This window comes from Apus apus, chromosome 3 (genome assembly GCF_020740795.1).
Source record: "Apus apus isolate bApuApu2 chromosome 3, bApuApu2.pri.cur, whole genome shotgun sequence".
Classification (NCBI taxonomy): domain Eukaryota; kingdom Metazoa; phylum Chordata; class Aves; order Apodiformes; family Apodidae; genus Apus; species Apus apus.
Genome location: NC_067284.1, coordinates 98100179 through 98124253, shown reverse-complemented (window position 1 = coordinate 98124253; position 24075 = coordinate 98100179). Strand labels below are relative to the sequence as shown.

The 24075-nt window shown below is 41.4% G+C and overlaps 1 protein-coding gene across 1 annotated transcript in view; it reads left to right on the top strand.

Moving 5' to 3' along the window:
* IPCEF1 (interaction protein for cytohesin exchange factors 1) overlaps positions 1-24075 on the top strand; it is a 62072-nt gene that overhangs the window by 8286 nt on the left and 29711 nt on the right. The window contains exons 2-5 of the mRNA XM_051615800.1: positions 7279-7329; positions 14821-14857; positions 15523-15692; positions 23030-23103. Of these exons, the coding sequence (XP_051471760.1) occupies positions 7306-7329; positions 14821-14857; positions 15523-15692; positions 23030-23103 (305 nt within the window). The 5' untranslated portion in view covers positions 7279-7305. The remainder of the gene's footprint in view (positions 1-7278; positions 7330-14820; positions 14858-15522; positions 15693-23029; positions 23104-24075) is intronic.

Genomic DNA, 24075 nt, shown 5'->3' with positions numbered 1-24075 from the left:
GCAGAAAAATATTGCAGAAATCTTTTGCAACTAGAAATAGTTGTGATTTTAAATTTTTTTTCCTAAGTTTTACTTCAAGTTTCAGGGTCAAGTAGCTTGTTATGTTGCCCATCTTGGACAAGACCTCCTTTTCACACTGGTGGGAAGCATCTTCTAACAGATTTTTCTTACTACACTCTTGTGTCTCTGGCTCATAGCAATCATAAAGTAAAGATGGTTGAGTTGGTAGCAAATTAAACAGATAATGAGAATTAATGTGATTAAAGTAAAACCAAATCTACTGCTGCAATAGCCTAGAAGCAGGGAAGCCACTGATGATTAAACTGGATTCCAAAGGCAAAGTGTTTCTAAGAGCACCTTATCAGCTATTGGAGCTTTTATCCTAGGAGTGATTTTTTTTGCCTCTTAGCAGTTCATATATGGTCTAACTCAGATGTATTGAGAACAGCACTGGACAAACTTGCCCAGCTTGCTGGTTTACCTGTCATGGGCCTCGGAGAACATCATGTTATATACTAGCATGTGGACCTGGATGTTGAATTGAGGAATGCGTGCCAGTTAAATTTCTCTGGAAAAGCTTTAATGTGAGTAGTCCCCTTTCCCCCATTCTCTTCTTCCTGAGAAAATGCCTTTGACCTATGGGGAAAAGAAGGCCACATGTAAATCTCTTTGGCTGACCAGACTGCATTGTAATGCAGGAGCAGTTTCACCCTCCTCTCGTGTTGCCATTGCTATACCTCACCCCACTGAGATTGCTCTGTTGCAGACATGATGTTTGAGTGCACTGTATGTACTTTGTGAAGATGAAGGAAGGTAAGCTCTTTAATGCTCCTGATCTTCTGTGGCTGGCTGGCTTTTCGTATAGTGCTGTCCATATAATGAATATTACTTGGGTGAAAGAGGAGAGGATTCACATCTAACCTTCAGAGGGTGCAAACAGGAGCTTTTTTTTTTTTGTAGCCTTTTTTCCTCAAATACAGAAGCCAGAACTGTGCTACTGTTATTCTGTTGTATTGCATTGCAGTTGTGGCCCATTGTAATGGGACTGATTGTCTATACTGGATCTTTTTTCAGGGTGCCAGCTCAGGAAATATTGCTCAGGTAACTGTCTTTTTTTTGGGCATATGAGAAAACTCCGTCCCCAGTGCTCTGGAGAGCTGCTGTAAACACAGGAAGGATTGGCTGGCTTCTGCTTAAGCCTTGGTGTTCCACTGCCTTAAATAAAATTATTGCTGCCCACAAGATGTCTCTAGCAATGTGTGGGTGGGGGTTGAGCCCCTCCAGGCAGTCCAGCAGTGCTGTGGGTTTGTGTGTAGGCCCTTCCATGCCTGGGGGCCTCCTGCTGCCCAGGTGGATTTTTCATCCCAGTGACCACTGGAGGAGGGAAATAGTAAAAATTGCCCAAAAGGAAAATGCCACTGTGTGTGCTGAGGGAAGGGCCTCTAAGCCAAACTGTCCTTGAAAGAGTGTGGGGCAGAGCTTGCAGCTGACATGTAGTGGGCAGTCTCTCCATGTCATCTCTATCCAGACAAAAATTTCTTTATTTACTCCTATTTTAGGAAATCTGGTTTATTTTGATGACAATACCTTTTCCCTTTCTTTTTTTCCTCTGAACCTTCTCCTCCATATTCACAAAATGTTTTGCAGTGGCTTATTGCCATGATTATATTTTTTCAATTTTTACCTTCCACTGGATGCAGCAAATGTTTGACAGAACTGCCTTCCAGTGAGGATGCCTCAGGTTCCTGTCACTGTGGTGATCCATGCTTACAATTAGTGTAGTGATCCTGTGCCTTTGTGCTGGGCACACGTTTGTCTCATTCTCTTTAGGTGCTGGACCTTGCAGTGCTTCCTTGAAACTGTGTTTGCTGAGCAGCTGATATGAAAGAATAGAGGAGGAGAAGGGACTTGCTGCAAGAGAAACCCCTTAGGTTGTTGTGTCAGGAGGGGTTATAGGCTTTGGACTTTTTTTCCTGCCTCCTCTCTGGGCTAGCAAAGACCTGTGCAAATTTGGAAGAGAGCAGAACACCAGGGAGGTGCTTCTTTAGACTTGGGGTGTTTCCTTGCCCATTAAGTGTACTAATTCTTCATTCATTTCTGCAGCCAACTTGACTTTGGCCTGCTTTTATTGTCTGCTGCAGGAAAAGAGCCAGCCAGGAGGCAGCAGTAATTTCAGTATTGCACTTAGTGTTTCTGCAAACTCTGCCTCGGCCTTCAAAAATAACAGTACTGGGAATTAGCTCCACATTTTAAGGAGTCTGGATGCAAACTCACAACAACATCACAAAAAAGGCAAGCATGCTTCACTAAGCACACAGTTCTGATTTCTCTTTTTTGTCTGTGAGGTCACAGAGGCAGCTGGAGCATCTCTCTTCTGTTGAACCTCTTCTTTCTGTCCAGTCCCTCTCCTCCTGAAGGCAGTGTGAGCTTGGGCTCCTGCAACTGCTTGCTCAGAGCTGTCAGTGCCTGTAACCTGCTGCTCTTTGGCCTCCTGGCTGGACTGACAGGACCTGGCCATGATCCAAGCAGGGCAATGTCTCCATACCCTTTCTGTCTGCAAGACAAGAGCAATGATGTTTGTTCCAGTTTTTCCTGGCCCTCTCTCAAACAGAATCAGAAGCTGTCTTTTTTAATTGCTTGCAGGCAACTGAGTAATTTCAAATGCATGTAAAAATAAGGTTATAACCAATGGTATTATAATGTGGCAAATGCAGTTTCTTGCTGCTAGGCCTGCAATAAGAAACACTTCAGCTTTTCAAAAGGTAATTTTTATTTAACAAGCCTAAATTCATCGACTGTGGTCAAAGCTGAAGGTATATTCTGACAGTTAGGACTTATGATTATACTTCAATGGACTGGTTGTTTCCAATGCTAATGTTGAAATCTGTAGTTTCAGCTGTAGTTGAAAACACAAAGTCACGGAGGCTGCGGTGAGTGGGACACAACTCAGCTGGGATGGGACAGTCCATGAGCTTTTGTGAAAAGTATCTTCATGTCAGTCATTGTCCCATGGCAAAGCACCAGCTTAATATCCAACTTTCCTGATGAGTCAGTAAATGACAGAAAACCTGCAGATCAGGAAACTCCTTGTACAAATAAGTTAGTTGATTTAGATAGCTAATTAACCAGATAAGTAACCAACTAGATGAGATTAACTGATAGTTAATTCTAAGATTCTGTCAGATTACATTGATCTCTAGACCCAAAGGACAATTAAAAGCTTACAGTCACTGTGATAATTTTCCCCTTGTGTTGTTGCAAGAACCCCAGTTAAAGGTAATGTGATAATTTAGGCCTGTTACGTAAGGCTGTCTCCTTGACATAGGACAGTGCTTCAAGCACTGATATAATTTGGACCGATGCTATTCCTAATGCCTGGTAAGTGAGATATGTGATTAAGTAATCATTGATTTTTTAAGGGAAATTTGGTAGCACTATCTTTACTTTCATATCGCCTGTCAATTCATTGCCCATTGAAGTGCAGATTGATGCAGCCAGTCAAATAAAGAGAAAGCAAGCAGAAAGGTTAGAGCTGATGACTGGTGTGAGAAATGCAAACAGAAGGAAGGCAAAAATCTTATTTTCTAGGTGTCTTACAGCCTAACTTGATGCTTGGTAAAGCAGAATTTTTTTTTGAGTGGTCTGTGTCGATGCCATCTGAACAAGAACTGAGCTATGCACATTTTGGGTGCTTCTGCAACACAAATAGTTTGAGTCATGTTGCATATCTCAAATATTTTGCTCAGAAGCAGGAAGGCATATGCCCACTCTGGATGTCATCTGAGGCATTTCTGGAAGGCATGTCTGGCAGGCTTATACCAGTAATGTTGCAGATCAACACGCTCACTCAAGCTTGCAACTGGTAAGAGACAGCATCAGGCTTCATGGATTTTGACTTCCACTAGAGGAATATTACTAATGAATTAAGATTGCTTTTTGCAATTATAATAATTGGAACCTGGTGGGTTTTTTTCCTCTTTTTCCACCCTTAACATTGCCTTTGATCTTTAACAGAGATATTTCTATTTATTTCAGAAGAGATGATGTAGTCAAATGGAAATGATTGCAAGATATTTCTGATAAGTCACTTGCTGTGTTTCCACATGTGTTGCATCAGCTATTACTCATGTTCCTACTTGTTTATTACTCTTCTTGAAAGAGTAAGAGTGAAGTGGGATTAATAAAGCTATGCAAATTGGTATTTATAGTTCAGTTGAATCAAAAATTTTAAATTCTCAACAACTTGGTTTAGAAATCTTTTATCTGAAACCACTTCTGACATATTGTGTTCAATTCAGACCGAAATACAATTAGTTGTTTCAGGCACCCCTAAGAAAGCCAAAGAAATGTAGGTATTGTTTGCAAAGTAATAACTTAAATCCAACCCCTTTGCTGATTCAGTAGATCCTTTATGTTTTGTCCTCCAGGAGATGAGAGGTTCAAGTTTTTCTCCTTTATAAAGCTGTTTGAAGTGGAGGAGGTTTCACTGTGCCTAGTTTTATTTTCTCTCTTTTGTTTGTTTCACTTTGCAGTTTCTGTGAGTTGAGCATCCATTGCAGCAGACTGCGAACTTAGTGCATGTTTTCTATGTGGGTGCCTTAATCTGTAAGCTGGAGGGTTTCCCTCTCCTTCTGTTCCTAAATCAGTCTTGTTGTGAATGGAGAGGCATAAGAAGATGGCCAGAATCTCACATCCTCACCTTGGTGCTTGGGGTACACTTTTGGGGGTGAGACCCCACTTCAAATTCAATGTCCACCAAAATCAGGACAAGGATACACACATGGCTGTCTCCAGGCTGTAACATTCGCCCCCTGAGTGCTATGAAACTACGTGGTCTGGGCAGAGTCTTCTCCTACTGCAGCTGTTCCAGTTAGGAATCAGGACACCCTCCTGGTGGTATGAACTCAAGTGTAGTCCACTACCACCTCTTGGTGGCTTGCCAAGCTCCCAAGCTCAGATGTAGTTTTCGTGGTCTGGAAAGCTCTTCTGCCATCAAAAGCCCCAGCTCTGAGAGCACTACTGGGCTTGCCATAGTGTGACCACCTACTACTGCACAGAGGACACCTGAGGGGCACTGCTCAGCAGGGGATGCTAACTGCAGCCTTTGGGGGGGTAATATTGGGAGGATGAAGAGCTGGTGTTTCCAGAAACAAGCCCCTGAAGACTCCTCCTGTGGACTGTCCAGCAGGGTGTGTCTAGACTAGCTCTGCTTGAGCGACTGTATTTATCTAGCTCCTTCTCCTAATTCACCTGTCTGTTTAGAAAGGATAGATGGTTCTTCCACAGTGCACCTGTGGAAAATTTGAAAGGAAGCACTTATTTTACTGTAGTACAGAGATAAACAAATTATGCCATTCTGAAATGTTGGTTTTGCAACAGTTGAGTACACTTGAGCAGACATAAAAATCCTAGTGCTATTTTACAGTGTAACTAATTTCACTCAGGTTGGGTTTACTTAGGAGAAATACACTCAGGTTATGTGTAAGAGAGTTATTTCCACACTGAACATGTGGAGGTTTTATACCTTTCATTACACAGGGAATAATAAATTATATTCTTAACTAGAATGAGACAGAAATCAAGGCTGCTTTTGAAAACTGGATGCTGGCTCAAAGACTGCTTATCCAGTTTCTGGAAGCTAAACAAAAGTTTGAGTAAACGTCATTGAGAAGGTTGTGCTGAAATCCATCTCAACGTGTTTGGCACAAAGCACACAGGCGGAAACGCTTCCTTGCCAGTTAACTAACACTTCTCCCCTTGCTCCTGGTACTGAGGCTGCTTCAAATCCGTGCAGTTTGTAAAATTATGCCCCACCCTCCCCAAATCCAAAGCACATATGAAATGAAGAAATGACAGGAAAAAGGCCATATGTCACAATAATTACTATAATTTGTTCTGCTATTCCCTGGCTTTCTGGCTCAGTGTTTGAGGCTCAATGTTAATTTGCTTGTATAACTAAAGGTGTTTCCTCTGGTTGTTTATGCTAGCTATGATTTCTAAACATCCTTGAAATTATTTGCCATAACACCTCTCCTCAATACTACTTCAGTTTGAGCCACTTATAGAAAGTGCTTATTTCTGTTTTTGAATAGAAACAGTTGGGAGCCAGTCAAATGAGCATTTGTTTGCCGTTCTATTTTTGGTGTGATGTTACTGGAAGCTAGTAGGTGGGGTTTTCTTTTCTGTTTTAAGATTTTATTTTCAAACTAAAACAAATATTATGTATGGGGATTGTCACATATCTTAAATTACTCATTTTAGTAACAGGAAAAAATTCTTGTTGGAAATTCTTCTGAAGTGTGGCTCTATTTCTGGAAATCCTTTCTTGCTCACTTCAACAAAATTTTGTATCCTCTCCCATTTCACAAAGTGATTCTTTCATGAGCAGAGGAGTGAGTTTTGTAGGAATTTTGCTGGCACTAAAAAGTTGGTATGTTTTCCTTTCTCTTGTGCACTGCACAAATGATTTTGTTATCTGTCCGTTCTACCAGCCGAAGGAAAATGGATGTGTATATCAAACGAAATCACCTGAACTGTCACTTAAATGGATAACTGTTAGCTTTATGTTTATTTGAAAAAAACAACTTGTGTCTACTGTTAGGTTCCACAGTTTTTGCTCTCCAGTATGGAAAGTTGCAGTTCCTCATAAGATGGGTAGTCCAGTCTGAGAACTCATCTTGTTCAGGAGAGCCAGCAGATTACCTTATTAGATCTCCCAGAAAACACTAAGGATTACTCATCTGAAGCAGAAATGGAAATCTTGTAGATTTCTTTTAAAGTAAAACCCCAAATACATTTTAAACTAACAAAAAACCCAAACCACCTCTAGTCTTACTTATTTATTCTCTATGCATTTCCTAAAAAAACCCAACAACTCCCCCAAAAAACCAGCAAAATAACCCCAAAACCAAAAACTCCACCAAAAAACCCCAAAAAACCCACCCAGCCCCAAACCCCATCCCAAAAAAATCAACCTCCCAACCATATCCATGAGTTTTATTGTGTTTATTTCACCAAAAAAACCCAAAAAAACTTAGATAGCTTTGAGTTAGTACCCATCACAGTTTAACTGCTTAATCAGTTCACATAACACAGCATTATCTTTGGAAAAGATCCTTTTTTTATTTTTCCTTTTTTTTTGAGAAAGTGGCCTGAGTGGGGAGGGTAAAGTTGGCAGGTAAAAGTATATTAACATTTTTTTTTACTCTACTGACAAAACTTATGTTAAATCAAAATATAATACAGAATTTCAGTAAACAAAACTTTTTCTTCTTGCAGCTTTCCCACTAAGCTTTGAAACCATTCATGGAAGCTGATGGCAATGCTCTTGTAAGTATAACTGAAGTTATGCCAGAGTTAATGATCAGCTGAAGAATTAATATGTTTGGGTAGTGTCTTTGTAATCATAGAAGACTGTGGGCAACATCATCACCTGGGCCACAAGCTGCCTTAATTCTACTCTAAGGATGAAATAAAGTCTATTGTATGGGCCTGATATCAGGGGTGTCCTCATTTCTAAGTCCTACTCCTCAATGGATGAGAAAACAGCAACTCAGGATACATGAGGTTAGCAAAGGATTTTCTTAACCACACATCTGTTTAGAAGCTTAAGGAAAGTACAGCTGGCAAGGATAAGGTAAGAGGATCCACAAGGGTGCTGGACTGAGAAAGGTCCAGCAGCTTCTACTGATTGTGATTGGCTGTCCTCAGGCCAGAATGCCTGGAGCTTTGGTGCAACTCCCTCTCATTAGGGATGGTCAAGCACCCTTTATCTGGTGTTTGGGAGGGACCTAAGGGCCAAGCCCAGAGGGCAGCCAGCAGACCCAGCAGTTTGTGTAGTGGGGTGTGAAGAGGGAGCAAAGTAACGGGGCCCCAGTTGAAACTGTGCTGCTGCTGGTAAAAGGCCAGTTTCTCCAATAGATGTAGGAGCAGCTGAGCCTGTTAAAGCAGAGGCTTTCACAGAGATTGAACTTCAGATGGCAGATGCAGCACTTCAAGTCCCAGACTCTAGGAAGTGCCAGGGATCTCTCTCTGAGGCCTGAAGAGAAGGCCCTCTGCCCTGCAGGAGGTGTACTATGTTGGAGGAGCTGTACTGGCAAGTGAAGGAGACTTGGGAGGAAGTGAATGGGCTGTGCATCATCAGAGAAAATGAAACAGGGACAGATAAGATCTTCCTTGGGATACAACAGCTTGAAGAGCTTCAGTCCCTACCTGCAGTGGAGAAGCTGGCAGTGTTTACCCCTGCTTTCAAAGTAAGCAAAACCTTTGCAGAAGGGAAAGGACAAAAGTCTGACTTTGGTACCAAGAGGAAGGCTCATGCCCCATTTAAGAACTTACGTCTGCAACGTAGGTTGACTGTCCTGAAAATTGAAGATGAGCCAGATGTGCCTACTAGCAAAAGAGCTAGTAAGGTACTACTTAGTAGTACACTAAGCTAGTACACTCAACTATAAACCATGCAAGACTACCAGGAAGAAATATTGAGTCATTGCAATGGGTGACTCCCTGCTTCAGGGGACAGAGCACCAATCTGTAGGTCTGATGGCAGAGATGGTTTCCTGCCAGGCAGGGGTCACTGGGCACTGGGACAGATTGCCCAGAGAGGCTGTGGAGTCTCCATCCTTGGAGATATTCAAAATCTTCCTGGATGACCAGTTGTAGGTAAGATGGCTTGAGTGAGGGATGTTGGACTACATGGCATCTAGAAGTCCCTTCCAAGCTCAACTATACTGTGATTCTGTGGAAAGATAGGATCTCTAAACTGATAGAAATTTCTCATGTCTCTCATACATTTTTCCCCATCGATGAAGCCTGCCTGGCACAGAAGTGGCTGTGAACAATGCTCAGCTTCACAGCTCCCTTTGCAACTGGCTTGTAGGTGTATTAGCCAAGTGGAGGAGTAATGGGTAGCAAGCTTGAAGCCTGCATTGACCTCCAGAATCACTGTCCCATCCTGTTCAGCTCTCAGGTCTCAGTAAAACGATGAGTAAACCAAAATGTATTTAAAAAAGATTTAAAACTACCCTGTATTGCCAGCCTCACACAAAAATGAAGACCCTTCTAAACTTGTAAGTGTAATGTTTTGCATTTATTTTGGAGCTTTCTGAGGATTATTGCTCTTGGATTTTCCCTGGTAACAACAAAAGCTAGAAACAGATGTGGGTTTTGGGTGTTTGTTTTTCAGCTGAAGTTATGATAATGAAATAAATAATTTATCATGAGGAAACTGAGCTTTATAGATAAACATCCACCATTGTGAGAAGCATATTAAAATAGTGACATTTTTTACATTTCATATAGTTACAATGACTATGTCTAATAGTTACAGTACAGTCACATCTGAAACTACTGTTACACCCCTAGTTGGTACTATTGGTTTTACTAGTAATAACTCTGCCTTCCACAGGTTTTTTTGTTCTGCACTGGTGTTAGTCTCCTATTAGGATTAAAACTGAAAAGTCTCTATTAATTAGTGTTCACCCAGGTTCACTGAAATGAGACTCTTGGCTCTCATAAGCCAGATTTCAGAGGGGAAAACTCTAATTTACTTCTTGAGGAAAAGTTTGCCACTGGACACATGTTAATATGTTGTATTTTTGTGGAAAACTGAATTCAGATCATACTGGCAGGGCATTTTATAACTTTTGTCGTAGATTCATTTGAATATGGATTTTCTATTGGTTTAAGATGAAAACTGTTTATTTAATAAAATATATATCTACCTTCAAACATTGGTGCTTTGGAGAAAGAGGTTGCATTTGTTCATAAATCAACCAAATTTGGAAGGCGATCTTGTGAATAGAGTCACAGAATCACAGAATGTTTGGTCACAGAATGAGGTCCCCCTGGAGCCTTCTCTTCTTCAGGCTGAACAACCCCAACTTCCTCAGCCTGTCCTCATAAGAGAGCTGCTCCAGCCCTCAGACCATCCTCGTGGCCCTTCTCTGGTCATGTTCCAACAGGTCCACATCTTACTTGTGCTGGGGTCTCCAGAGCTGGATGCAGTATTCCAGGTGAGGTCTCACCTGGGCAGAGCAGAGGGGCAGAATCACCTCTCTCAATCTGCTGGCCACACTTCTTTTGATACCTCCCAGGATGGAGTTGGCCTTCTGGGCTGCAACTGCACATTGGTTGCTCATGTCCAGCTTTTGATCCACTAGTACCCCCAGGTCCTTTTCCACAGGGCTGCTCTCAAGTGTGACCTCCCCCAGCCTGTATTCATATCTTGGGTTACCTCAGCCCAGGCGCAGGACCCTGCACTTGCCCTTGTTGAATCTCATGAGGTTCACCTGGGCCCATTTCTCTAGCTTGTCCAGGTCCCTCTGGATGGTATCCCATGCCTCTGGCATATCAACCTCACCGCCCAGCTTTATGTCATCAGCAGACTTGTTGAGGGGGCTCTCAATGCCACTGTCAATATCGTTAATGAAGATATTAAACAACACTGGATCAGATTTTGTTGCTGCAGTCTGGGATTAGAGGTTTCTCTTGTTCAGAGCAAAACAAGCTTTATTATTTTTTTTTTCTTTTAAATGATGCTGAGTTTTGAACAACCCTAAAAACATTTAAAATCTCTGAACTCCAGGTGGAGGATTTTTTGTTGAAAATTTGTTTCAGCTTTCAGGAATCATAGAATCATAGAATCCTAGGGGTTGGAAGGGGCCTCGAAAGATCATCTAGTCCAACCCCCCTGCCAGAGCAGGGTCACCTAGAGTACATCACACAGGAAGGCATCCAGGCGGGTTTTGAATGTCTCCAGTGAAGAAGACTCCACAACCTCTCTGGGCAGCCTGTTCCAGTGCTCTGTCACTCTCACAGTAAAAAAATTTTTTCTGATATTGACCTTAAACCTCCTATGCTCCAATTTGTATCCATTACTCCTTGTCCTATCACTTGTCATCACGGAAAAAAGCTTAACTCCATCTTCTTGACACTCAGTCTTTACGTATTTCTAAACATTGATGAGGTCCCCCCTCAGTCTCCTTTTCTCCAAACTAAAGAGACTCAGCTTTTCCTCATAAGGGAGATGTTCATCAACTTTGTGGCTCTGTGCTGGACTCTTTCAAGCAGTTCCCTGTCCTTCTTGAACTGAGGGGCCCAGAACTGGACACAATATTCCAGATGCGGCCTCACCAATGCAGAATAGAGGGGGAGGAGAACCTCTCTTGACCTACTAACCACACCCTTTCTAATGCACCCCAGGATGCCATTGGCCTTCTTGGCCACAAGGGCACATTGCTGGCTCATGGTCATCCTCCTGTCCACCAGGACCCCCAGGTCCCTTTCTCCTACACTGCTCTCCAGCAGGTCAGCCCCCAACCTGTACTGGTACATGGCATTTTTCTTTTTTGCATTCTTCTAAATGCAAAACTCTACACTTGCCCTTGTTGAACTTCATCAGGTTTTTCCCCGCCCAAGCCTCCAGCCTGTCTAGGTCTCTCTGAATGGCAGCACAGCCTTCTGGTGTGTCAGCCACTCCTCCCAGCTTGGTGTCATCAGCAAAGTTGCTGAGGGTACATTCTGTACCCTCATCCAGGTCGTTGATGAAGATGTTGAACAACACCGGTCCCAGTACCGACCCCTGAGGGACTCCACTGGTCACACACCTCCAACTAGATTCTGCCCCATTGACTACAACTCTCTGACTTCTTCCTTTCAACCAGTTCTTGATGCACCTCACTGCCTGATCATCAATCCCGTACTTGATCAACTTATCTACAAGGATGCTGTGGGAGACAGTGTCAAATGCTTTACTGAAATCAAGATAGGCCACATCTACCACTCTACCATCATCTATCCACCTAGTAATTTCCTCATAGAAGGCTACGAGGTTGGTCAAACATGACTTACCCTCGGTAAAACCATGTTGACTGCACTTGATGACCCCCATGTCCTTGATATGTCTAGAGATAGTGCCAAGGACAAGTTGTTCCATCACCTTTCCAGGGATGGAGGTGAGGCTGACCGGTCTATAGTTACCCGGGTCCTCCTTCTTGTAGACTGGACTGACATTTGCTTTCCTCCAGTCCTCAGGCACCTCTCCTGTTACCCATGACTTACCGAAGATGACTGAGAGTGGCCTAGCAATGACCTCCGCCAGCTCCCTCAGCACCCTTGGATGCATTTCATCTGGACCCATCGATTTATGGATGTCCAGATTACTCAACTGATCCCTAACCCAATCCTCATCTACCTGGGCAAACTCCTCCTTTATCTGGACTTCTTCTGTGGCTATATGAAACTGGGGCTCATGGGGAAAGCCTGCAGGAGTAAAGACAGAGGCAAAGAAGGCATTCAGCACCTCTGCCTCCTTTAAATCATCTGTCACCAGGGCACCCGCCTCATTCAGCAGTGGGCCTATATTGCCTCTGGTATTAGTTTTGTTGGCTATGTATTTGAAAAAGCCCTTTCTATTGTCCTTAACCCGACTTGCAAGGTTAAGTTCCAAGGAGGCCTTAGCTTTCCTAGTTGCCTCCCTACATTCTCTGACAACATTCCAATATTCCTCCCAAATGACCAGCCCCTCCTTCCATGATCTATAGACTTTCCTTTTCCACTTGAGTTTGCCCAGTAGTTCCTTTTTTAACCACGCTGAGAGAGAAAACCAGAAATATATCTTTATTCAGGAAATCACACTCAGCAATTATTTTATTACAGTTTTATCTCTGATTTTATCCAGGCAAATAAAAAGCAGTCCTGGCTTGAGAAACTGCCCTTCCTGCCCCCCATTAATTTCTCAACTCCTCCTACAAAATATGAAGAGATAGGGATCCATCATCCCTGTCAGCTCGCAGCAGGGTACCATCATTGATGCTAATAATAAATGCACATTTATAAATTCTTTTTGCTACTCTGAGGTCTTAGTAGCTCTTACTTAATTTCCTCAGTCTGTATATAAAGCAGGTCCTGATAGATGATTTACATAGTATGGATATTAACCCTTTTTTGGCAGATGAGCCATGCAGCATGTTATTTTGCTTCAGATCATCAATAAGGTTAATGGAAAGATCTGCTTCTTCCTCTGTTGTTTACAGAGAGCCACATCCTGTCTCAGTATTGCTCTTGTACATCTTTATGTTGGCTATAGATGAAATGACCTTACTGTAGTCTTATGGCAGAGATGTGACATTTCCCCACTACATAGTTTTTGTGCAAGGAGAGCTGATTCATGTTTGTTTCCCTAATGTCACTTTGGGTTGCAAAGTAATTGGTGTGACTGTGCAACCCATTGATTCACTGAGGCCGTATGTTAGTTCCACGTGTCCTAAATAGGGCATTACTTTCTTTGGAATGAAGACATGAAGGGCAGCCCACATCGGATGGGGAATTAGCAGAGCCTCCAATAGGACCAATGTGTTTTCTCCTTGTTTTTCTTTGTCTGTTGTCATGGAGAATAGTGTGTGTGAGAGAGAGGCAGTGGTAGAATTTAAAAAAAAAAAAAAAGAAAAAAAAAAGAAGAAGAAGAATATGTGATGATTAAGAAGGAGTCTGGGATTATTCATTCCTGTTAAAGCCTCCCACAGGTGTGGTGTTCAGGTCATCTCAAATAGGCACCAGATAAGCATAAGACTGCAATGTGCAGTTCTGCACTCTGCTACTTGCTGCAAAGATCACTGGTCAGAGAATGTTCTAGCTCTTGTAAATTCAGCTGTGTTCTCTTCTGTTACTGTTTCCGGATAGTATTGTTTTACTGACCCTTAATTCACCTGTGAGAAGAACCATCAAATCCTTCAAGAATACTATGAAATGGAGTTTTGATTTCCTGAAAAGCAGGCTGGCTGGGCAGAGGGGCTGCATTAGGCATGTTCATAACATAGCTCTGCAGCGGATCAGGTAGCTATCGGCTTTGCATAGCAACGTTGTGGCCAAGCATATTAAATCATATATCACCTTACCCAGCATTTATCATCCCAAGGCTTCAAAACCTTCCTAAAAATAGAAAAAGGTGAATACTTTTATTCCTGTGCTAGAGATGGAAAGGTTGAGGTTAAGAGAATTCAAGTGCTTTGTCCACAAACACACGACCAACCTGTCTGTCTGGCAACAATTTACTCCAAAAGCCAGACCTTACATTTCTAATGACCTCTTCTTTAGTCTGTGGTCTTCTGTTCTAGTTTCATTGTCTATGTGTTTACGTGGGATGAAATATACAGACTGCAAATGAGTAAATAGAAATCAATTGTGTTATTTTTGCAGTGATTAAAACTCCCATGTATGACATGGAATGCTTTTGGCTTGTTTATGGTTTAGATAATCTGCCAGGTTTATTTTTTTTTTAAGAAATATAATGAAACTCCTAAGTAGGGGGAAACACAGTATCTGCACTAAATAAAAGGAGTGGAAGATCAATTTTTTTTTTCTTTTTCAGAATTTCTTATAATGAGCTAAACAACAATCAGCCACCTGGCATATATTTTTAATCTTCCCATGTTTGTGGATCCCCCTCATGGAGTGTAATAAAACATTAAAATGCTGAAGTTCTAACTTACATTTTTTAACTAAACACAGAATATAATTCAGGCAAACGTAGCAAAGGAGAAGCTGCCTGTGGGTGTGAAACAGGAAGCACTAGTAGATAGACACACATATAATAGTTACGTTTGCTCTTGCTCAACTAGATACACATCAATTGTAATTAACACATTTTATGCTTCAGCTACTAACGTCCCTTCAGCAGCGAGTGAGTTATGTGTTTCCATCCTGCATATACCACCAGCATCACCACCACGTCCTTCTCTAGCTTCCCCCTCCCCTTTCTACACAAATGTTGCAACACAATCTGAAATTTCCTCTTTTCTTTCCTTCCTGCATTTCTTACAGGTTCCCTTGCGTCAGAAGACAAAAAAGAAAAGTCAAGGTAATGAGAGATTGCTTTTTCTTTTCTCTTCTGGGTTCCTCTTTTGTTATTTTCTTCGTATGTCTTATTCTTGAGAGGGTGAGGATTTTATACTGCTACTCAGCTGGTGGAAGGCTGCTTTTTAACTCCACTGATTCTTGCACCGTTTCTGAGAAAAATGACAACAGGCTGTTCCTTTGGACTAAATCCTTGTGGTATGTTAATTGAATCAAAGCTGGAAATCAGCGAGGTAGAATCAGCTGCCTGCACATACACACACTAGTTGTTTTCATGTACTTGGCATAATAGTTTTCTCTAGCTGACTTAAATAGATGTATTCTTTTCAGTACAGCTGTGGGAAGGGAAATATATGCATGCTTCTCTTAAAAGGATCAAAGGATACATTTTTAATTTGCAAAAACTCATGTATGGTTAACTTAGCATTAATTAGTGTCTGCATTATCTATAGCTTACTATTTTGTTTCTGCACATCAGAATGCCTTTCAAATGAATCTGTATTATTATCACAGCCATTATAAAACTGAATGACTTCTAACTATATTTTAAGATATGCTTGAGTGACTTGCTGAGATTGCTAAGTAAGGTTGAGATCTTTAATTGGCAGCAACATCTTTCCTGGCAATGCACTTTTAAACAAGCAGAACCCTGTATTTTTAATGGCACAGGGTTCTTTATAATGAGCCGACGGAGGATATCGTGTAAAGAGCTGGGGCAAGCCGATTGCCAAGGATGGCTCTACAAAAAGAAGGAAAAAGGAGCTTTCATTGGCAACAAATGGAAAAAGTTCTGGTGTGTGCTGAAGGAGTCATCTCTCTATTGGTACAGCAGTCAGCTGGTGAGTACAGCGTCCATCCAGCTCTGGGTGCCGGGCAAGCAGCGTCTGCTGGGTCAGGGAGAAGGGGAGCTGGGGTCACAGTTTAAATGCACCTTGGAGACATACAAACGACTGGGTTAATTTATCAGCCCTGACATTTCTTGTAATCTGGCAACAGGCAGAAAATGATGTATTTTTTAGTTCAGCAAGTACTTGTGAAATGTTAACTTGCTGTCTGTTCTGCCCTTTAAAGAGCTGCTCTTCTCAGGCTCTGGTGGCATTTGAATTTGGGAAAGGTTTTCCTAAGTTGGGCAGTTTGCAGACACTTGCTATCAAGTCTTGAAACAGGAATGCTTCTTCACTTACTAATTAGTTTAATTTTCATAAGTCACTTTCCTGATTCTCTCTCCATGCCCTTCCACACTGAGATTAATCTGCTTATTCATATGCTTTTTTATTTGGTGTCTACCTGTCCTACCCCTTGTCGTCTGTCCATGTCCCCCTCCCCTTTTTTTTTTTCTTTCTTTTTTCCCAGTTTGCAATAGTATGGTTGCAGGTATGAACACTGTCAGTGATGTTTTTAGTTCTGGTCTTGCTGATGTCTCATCCAGAGTGCTGTAATTAAAGGTTCTCACATTCTGCTGATTTTTAACTTCCTGCTCTGATGAGTCGATGTTAAAGTCAAATCTGCAGGAGGACACAGAGATTTGAATTCAAGGTTCAACTTTCTGTTCAGATGACAATCATTCCTCAGGATAGCTGGTATAGATAGCATTTATCTTCCTGCTGATCTATCCCAAATAGCCTACTCCACTTACAGTACAAGTGGGAAATAATCTGAGACAAAGAACAGCAGTCCCTGAACTCCTTCAACCAACTGAAGAACTAGGAATTAAAAACCAAAAAGGAGGACGGGGGGCAGATATAGTGAGAAATCAGAACTAACCCTTTTAATGAAAGTTTATGACTGAGTACAAAGTAGCAGTGAGTCCCACGGAATGTCTGGTTTCATTCCTGGTTGTTTGCCACAGCTAGGCTTGATTGGGCAGCGAGGGTGTCTTGCCCATCCTAGGAAGATTCAGACATAAATAACCTCTTCACTTTTCTCTGCATTACTTTAAAAAATCTCCTATCACATTCAAATGATGGACTGGCAGAGCCCAAAATTGGGGTGTCCAAAGGATTAGGGGATGCTAGTAACAACGTAAGTTTGAACTGAGTAGCTTCTGTGTGGAATTGTGGGCAGGCGTCAGGTTTCTTAAATGCAAATGGGCTGCTCTGGAAATCAGCAAAGGATGAAAGATTAAAGAAAGCCTTATTAATTCTTAGAACATTTTAAGAATTTGAATGCAATCTGGACTGTTTCCGCTTGTCTATTTCTATTGCCATAATCCCCATTAAAAATCTTGCTGTTTCATTCAAGTTAAAAATAAAACAGTTTAAACCCTAAAAAACACCCAAAATCCTAAACAAAACTTTACTTATGTAAAGAATGTTTCAGATTCTCCATTCAGTTTGAGGGAACAGTGGTCTTTTTGTTGTGTTTTTTTTGTTTGTTTGGGTTTTTTGGGGGGGGGTCAGTTGTTTCATTTTGTTGTTTTTTAACAGAAGTGTTAAATGGCATGGAAGCTTTTTTTGGTTTTTCTGGGTTATTTTTGAGGGGATGGGGGTTGGGGATGAAATAAAACTCTTCTGGCCATGGGCAGCTGCTTTTTGTGGTGTTGTGGTAGTCTGATCTAGCTTTCTTTCAAGACCAGGTCAAATACATCCAAGAGAGAAAGAAAGAAAAGAAACAGGAAAAGTGTGTGTGTGGGGGGGAAAGGCTTTGTTTTTCCACTGCTTGCAATACTTCTGCTGGAAAGACATGGCCTGGCAGATATACTTATCAGTGGCATTAATTCCCTGCAAATCCTTATTATTGACTATTCTAAATCACTTCCTGCATTTCTACTTCTGACTAAGCAGTGTTAAGAAAGGTGAGCTAGCTGGCTGACGTGAATTTGGGGGGAATAAAAATAGGCAAGATTAGGCAAATGTTGCATTCCAGGAGGAGCAGAGCTGCAGGTGAGAGAAGCAAAGTCATCCACTCCCTTTACTTGTTGTGTGGCTAAATTCCCCTCTCAGGATACAGAGAAGCCATGGTCATTCTGATCCCAGTGTATACTACACATATTTCGCCATCTGGGTGAACTTGTGCTTTTGGTTCATGCCTGTTCTCCTGCTGTCACTGGCTGCCCCAAAATAAACAAGGCTGAAGAATGGGTGGCTACCTCATTCCTGTTTATGTCATGTATCCTGAAGACCTCATATGGCTTCAAAATATTGTTTGCTTATGTCAGCCCTGACTTCTCATCTATCACAGTTCTTGCAAGCACATGAGCTGGTAGCACCTCTTTGCTTTCAACTTCTGCTGACTTCTGCACACTAGTTTGTTTTAAAAACCCAAGGTTTCTTTGTATAACTTAAAGTGCAATCTGTGCATAACTACAGATTTAGGCAACATTTGAAAAACAGTGGTAACTAAGGGGTGTGGGAAGGATGGGAAATGTCCTTTACCAAGATCTGCTTGCTTGAATCAGGGAGACGAGAGCCATGCTGAAAGTCAGGTGTGAGATGATTTAAGCCTGTTGTGTTTTTACAGATTTTTTCACATCTAGATTGATGAAACAGAAATAGCAATGACATATTCATCCACTTGGTAGATTTTTCTTTTTACTTCTGTATCTAGCCTGGCTTTAATACCGCCTGCAGTTCCACCTCCTTCAGTGGAGTTAATCCTTGGTCTCAGTGGGCCATCCCAGTTGACACTTAAAACTTCATCATTGTGTTGAAAGAGGAGTCTTGCTCCTCACATGTCTGAGGCTTCCTGTGACTGGTCTTCTTCAAGGCTGAAGTGAAAGGTGGCGGTGGAGGAGCAGGGCTGAGGTTGAAGAAACTGGGGCATATTGGCTGCCTCTAGCTCTGCCTGGCCAGTTTCATTCTTGTGAAAAACAAATGTGTTTTGTTCGGGCTGTGGGGAAACTGCAGTAAACCAGATATTGGCAACTGTAGCATAGCAACAGGGTGCTGGACCTAGCCTTGCTGTCTAATGGAGATGGAGAAAATAAGGAGTGGGTGGAATTTGTACAGGAAAAAGCACTGTCCTGGATTTGGATAGGTAACCTTATCTGGTACCATGTTCTCATTGAAGTCCATTTTTGGATGCCTCTGAAGGCATCTGGATGTTTCTGTTGCTCTGACTTCATACGCCTTCAAGCCACTCTAGTTCCAGGTCTTGCACACAAGGTAAAGTGAGGAAGGAGATACAGGACACTTGTAGTGACATTTGTAGATGGCAGCTTCTTCAATTTGACATAAAATATGTTGTGAAAGCCACAGCTCAAAAGACAAAAACAATAAAATGTTGAGAAGGGCCAGTAACAGGAGATCAGACTCAAGCTTCTCCTTCACTGAAAGCAAATCAGAGCACACAGGTAAATCCAAATTAGCTTTCGACCAGCCACCTGGGGTACTGGGAGTGGTGAAGTTAGTGCTTTGGTGGTCTCAGCAGGTTTTCATAGACACCCTTGAAACCTCTTCCTACATACACTTGCTTTTTCTATGGAACACAGATATCAGATGAGGCAGGAAAGCTTTTGCTTGCAACATGAACACACCCCCATCCTGGAGAAGGGAAGCTTTTTGGACTAGGAAATGCATGGGGGTTGGTTTTGCAACGGAAACACAGAAAATGTCAGAAAGTGAATGTGAGAAATTAGACTTTCTGGGTGCATTTAGGAACACCAGACTCTTTGGACAACTAGTCTTCATTATTGTTTTGTTCCCTCTTTCAAGTACTTCTCTCCGTGGGCAGCTGCCTGGAAGACAAGTGTTTAAAGAGGACAGTACCAGCCTTATTGGCAGTTTTAGTTCTCATACTGAAACCCTGGAGGGAATCGGTTGTCCTGCATATGAAGACGAGGGAGATCATCACATATAATCCCAGGCTCCTGGCTCCTTGTATTTGTTGAGATTATGCTGGATGGTGTTGGCTGGAAAGGGACAGAGGACTAAACTCCTCTGTTTTCTAGGCCTTTAGTGTAGCTTGGCTGGTTTTCCAAGTAGAGTTGAAATACAGTTTTGAAGTATGTGTTAATGATGGTTGTCATGGGGATTCAGCTGAAAAAGAAATATAAATATAAAATCAAAGGGTTGCAGGCTGTGATCTACTATCACTATTTATCTTTGGGTTTTTTTTCCCCATTCACTGCATTTAAATTGGTCCTCACTCCAACAGCTTTGGCAGAAGCTGTATAATTGCAGTATTTTAAACCAGAAATCTTTCACCTTTGAGTTATAATCGCTGCTTGCATGAATGATAAAAAGTCATTGATGCTGGTTGATTGTGCCAAGGGCTTCAGGGACCTCTGGTCCAATATGTTGCATGCATTTTTCACAGTTCTATAGGTTGCCTTATTGGTGTACTTAGCAAAGGGAAAACAGACTAAAAACCCTTAAGGACTGAGCTGCTCCTGGGTGCAGTACTAAAACACTGTGATGCTGTCAGGAGTACCCTGAATCGCAGATGGGAATTGTTACACAATAACTAGATATTTTCCCTTTATAGCACTACTTTACTACTAATTTACACTTACCAGTTTTAAAACAGAGAAATATTTTAGTCTGGCTTATAGGATCCTGATAATTCAGTAGCACAATAAAAAAATCTGAACAATCAGTGTTTGTATACGATAAAACTGAACTGAAGGCAGAGACATTGACTTACATAATGGCATTGTATCGACTTTAACTCCTTATGAGTGTCTGGGCAGCACCCTAAGCAATTTATAGGATACAGTCGAGACCAATGGCAACTGGATCAGCAGGTGAAAGTGGCTGAGTTGTGATTACATTCAAAATATGTAAAGGCGAAATCCTCCCCAAACCCTAGTCACCCACCTGATGGTTTATCTAGTTCAGGCCATGGATTTATTGATGTGTGGGTGAAAAGGTACCCGGGTATATTCCATTTTACAGAGTCTTTTTTTTTTTTTAATATTCTTTTCCTATTTTTTTATTAAACTGGACATATTGATTGATGCTGAAGAGAAATAATCGGTAATATTTGCATTTCTCATCCATCATTTACTCATCCTTACTTATTTGCTTATCCCTGTATACTTAGTGTATTATGGATCTGAGATGGAAATACCAGCTCAAAGTGTAATTGATTGAAATATATATAAAACCCCCAAAGTTTTGAAAAACCTTGTTACTTTTTTACTTTAATTAGCTATTAATTTGTCTCAGTGATTTTAATCTCACTAAATTTCAACCTATGGAATGGAAAAAAAGCTCCCCAAGCCAGGCTCTAGACAAGTTTGAAAGTTATAAATATAATCAGAAAAAGTTAAAATCCACAACTGCAAATAAGCACATTTCTGTACAAGTGAGGCTGTGTGGCAAAATCAATTTTATTTTCTTTTTCAGCCCAGATGCTAATAAACATCAGTAGTTCTATACTGGGAGAAAATTAAAATACAAAGCAAACGAAAAACCATTCAATCACTTTTTGTTTGTTTGTTTGTTTTTCTGTTTGTTTCTCCCCCCCCCCTTCCCGGAGCAGGTAAAACAATTTACCGGTGAAGATGCAAAAGATGAATCTTTCACATGAATATTTAATACATGTAAGCTGCAGGAATGAGGGTTATGGTGTGATTTATTGTATATTGTGCAGGGGAGCCACCCACTGAAAAAATCCATTCTGTATCCATATTTCAATTCTCAGAGATTCATACTTCCAAGCATTAAAGCTCAAAGACCTGTTTTGATGAACATCTTTTTATGTGTCTTCGTATTCATGCATAATGTGACTTGAGATGCTGTCAGTCATATTCATTTATCTTCTGTCTTTGTAATTGTGTATATTTTACCTGCCTTAACTATATGTATTCAGAATTTTAACGTGCCCAGGGATAATGGCTGGGAGAAGCAAAAAAGTGTATTTTCGAAAGCACAGTTTTTTCTGACATTACAGACTACAGACTTTTGCCTATATCATTGCTCCTTTTAGGAGGAGTCTGACCAAGTGAATGTAGATAGCTGTACTAAAGAAAGATGCTTCAGCTGCAGGCAGTAAGAGCAGGGATTTGAGACTAACTGGTAGCCTCAGTTTTGCTGGAGCCACTCGCAGACACAGAGTCCAGCTGACCCAGAACAGAGATGCCAACACTCAGTAAACCCTCTCCCATCCAGAAAGGGGTGACTGCATATAAACAGTGTCCTGTAAATGACTGCCTGGTTTTCACTACCTCCTATACCATGTCTGCAAATTTTTGGGAGGAGTGATAGCTGGGTGGCCCAAGCCATCTGCAGCTGGTTTACAGTGTTTAACAACAGAGCTCAGCTGTGTGGGATCATCCACTTGCACCTCCTGTCATGGGAGCAGCCTGTATTGCTTTTGCCTTGCTCACGTATATAGGTGACCGTAGGAAATGGTCCATGTTACAGTTTCCCAGGGGAGACTCCCCTCTGTTTCTACCTAGGATCATCTTGGGTCACTTGTGAATTTCTGGCACTATAACTATAGATGTATATTTTTCAAATTTTGTCATATGTGGTGTTGTTATATATGTGTAACATGCATGTGTGCTGTGTAATGGAACAAATGTTCCTTTGTGATCGTATGTAACATCCAAACCTGAATGGATGGTATAACTCCTATTCATTCTCTCTTTTGCCATGCATCTCTTTTGAGATGCTTCTCATTTTAGAGCTGAGGTTCATTTGTTTCATTTTCTGTGGTCTATGCAGGAGGCATGGCTGGTCTCTGTTGAAAGATGTTGTGTGATCACTGTTGACTGCAAAGGAGTTGGTTTCCTCCATCTTCCTGCTGCCTTTAGTCCTGGTTTGCTCCAAACCTAAATTTTGCTCTGCACAATCTCAGACTCTGGACTAGACTTAGGATTTACTCATGAATCTTAATTAAGGGTGCCCTATGCTTCACAGTGAGGAGGAGAGGGGAATCTACCTCAGCACTGTTGTAGGAGTTGAGAATCCTTCATCTTTCAAGCTCTTTGATATTTGGAAGACTACAACAAATCCTAATGCTTATGGTCTGCCATTTGCACAGATAGGAGTGGTGGCTTTATAGCATCCAGGGATTGCACAAAGAACACCTGGTATAGGAATATTTATTATTCCCAAATATCAGCCAAAACATTGGGTGTTAATCTGTCCCCATGGTGATGAGCATATATTTTCACTCTGTGAAAAGCTGTCAAAAACAAGCACTTGTATGTTAAATATTGTTGAGAATTGGAGTCTGGTAGTTTACCGATTGGTTAATATGGCAATTTTTAAATTCTTTTGGATTGCAGGCCGAAAAAGCAGAAGGCTTCATCAGACTTCCAGACTTCAGTGTGGACCGAGCAATTGAATGCAAAAAAAAGCAGTAAGTTTATCTCTTGCCTCCAGTTTTGCATGTTTTTTCAGCTTTGCAAAGAAATGAATTTCTGTTGTATCTGACAATGAAGTGGTGGGGAGCTCTCCTGTGTTGTATAAATAATGAGATATTAATTGAGCCACTGAAAGAAAACCATATTGCAAAAACAATTTTGAAAATTGTCTGCCAGGTGTGCTCTGCTAAAACTACAAATAAAAAAAAAAAAAGTAGATCACTATGCCAAATTCTTCTCCTCCCCCTTCTCTTTGTTCACTGTTTCAGTAAGTTGTTTTCTGTCTTAGATGTCTTCTCTTAGGTGGGGATGTCAACAGTGGGACTATTGTCTGAGTTGGGACTATTATTTAGGCTGCTGTATTGCAACTTCGTTTATTAGGGTATAAATTTCAAAATTTCTATATGCAGCACTGACTTCATCTGCTTCTGAGTACACTTCAAAGGTTTGTAGGGGTGTTGATGCTGTTCGAAGTTATAAAACTCAGCATAGTGTTTATTCTGTCCCTCCAAAGAAAGGTTTCATTCTTCTGTTCAGGTGTCATGCTGACATTATCTGTTGATATTCTTGAGTCTTTATGCTTGACTACTCCAAAGAAAGGGGACAGCTTTTTTGAATATGGGGAGGTCCATTTTGTTTTCTCAGAGGAAGACTGAGCCACATAGTACATGACCATAAGAAAATATTGCCCTTCGCTTCTGCAGCTGCTGGCTGTCAGTGACTGGAAGGGGAAAACATGTGCTCATCACTTACTTGGAATAGGGTAAGTTAGGAGAACTGTGAGGAGTGGCTGGAGTGCTGGGGCCCAGTCAAATAGTATGTGCTTCCATGGGACAGTATGTCACCTAAAACAGAACAAAAGAGGGAAGCCATAGAGTTTCAGGATCGGAGACTATGTTTTAGGAAAAAAACCCATCTGAAAAGTCTTACTAATGCCTATTCAACTAAAACATAGTGTGGGGCTGAAA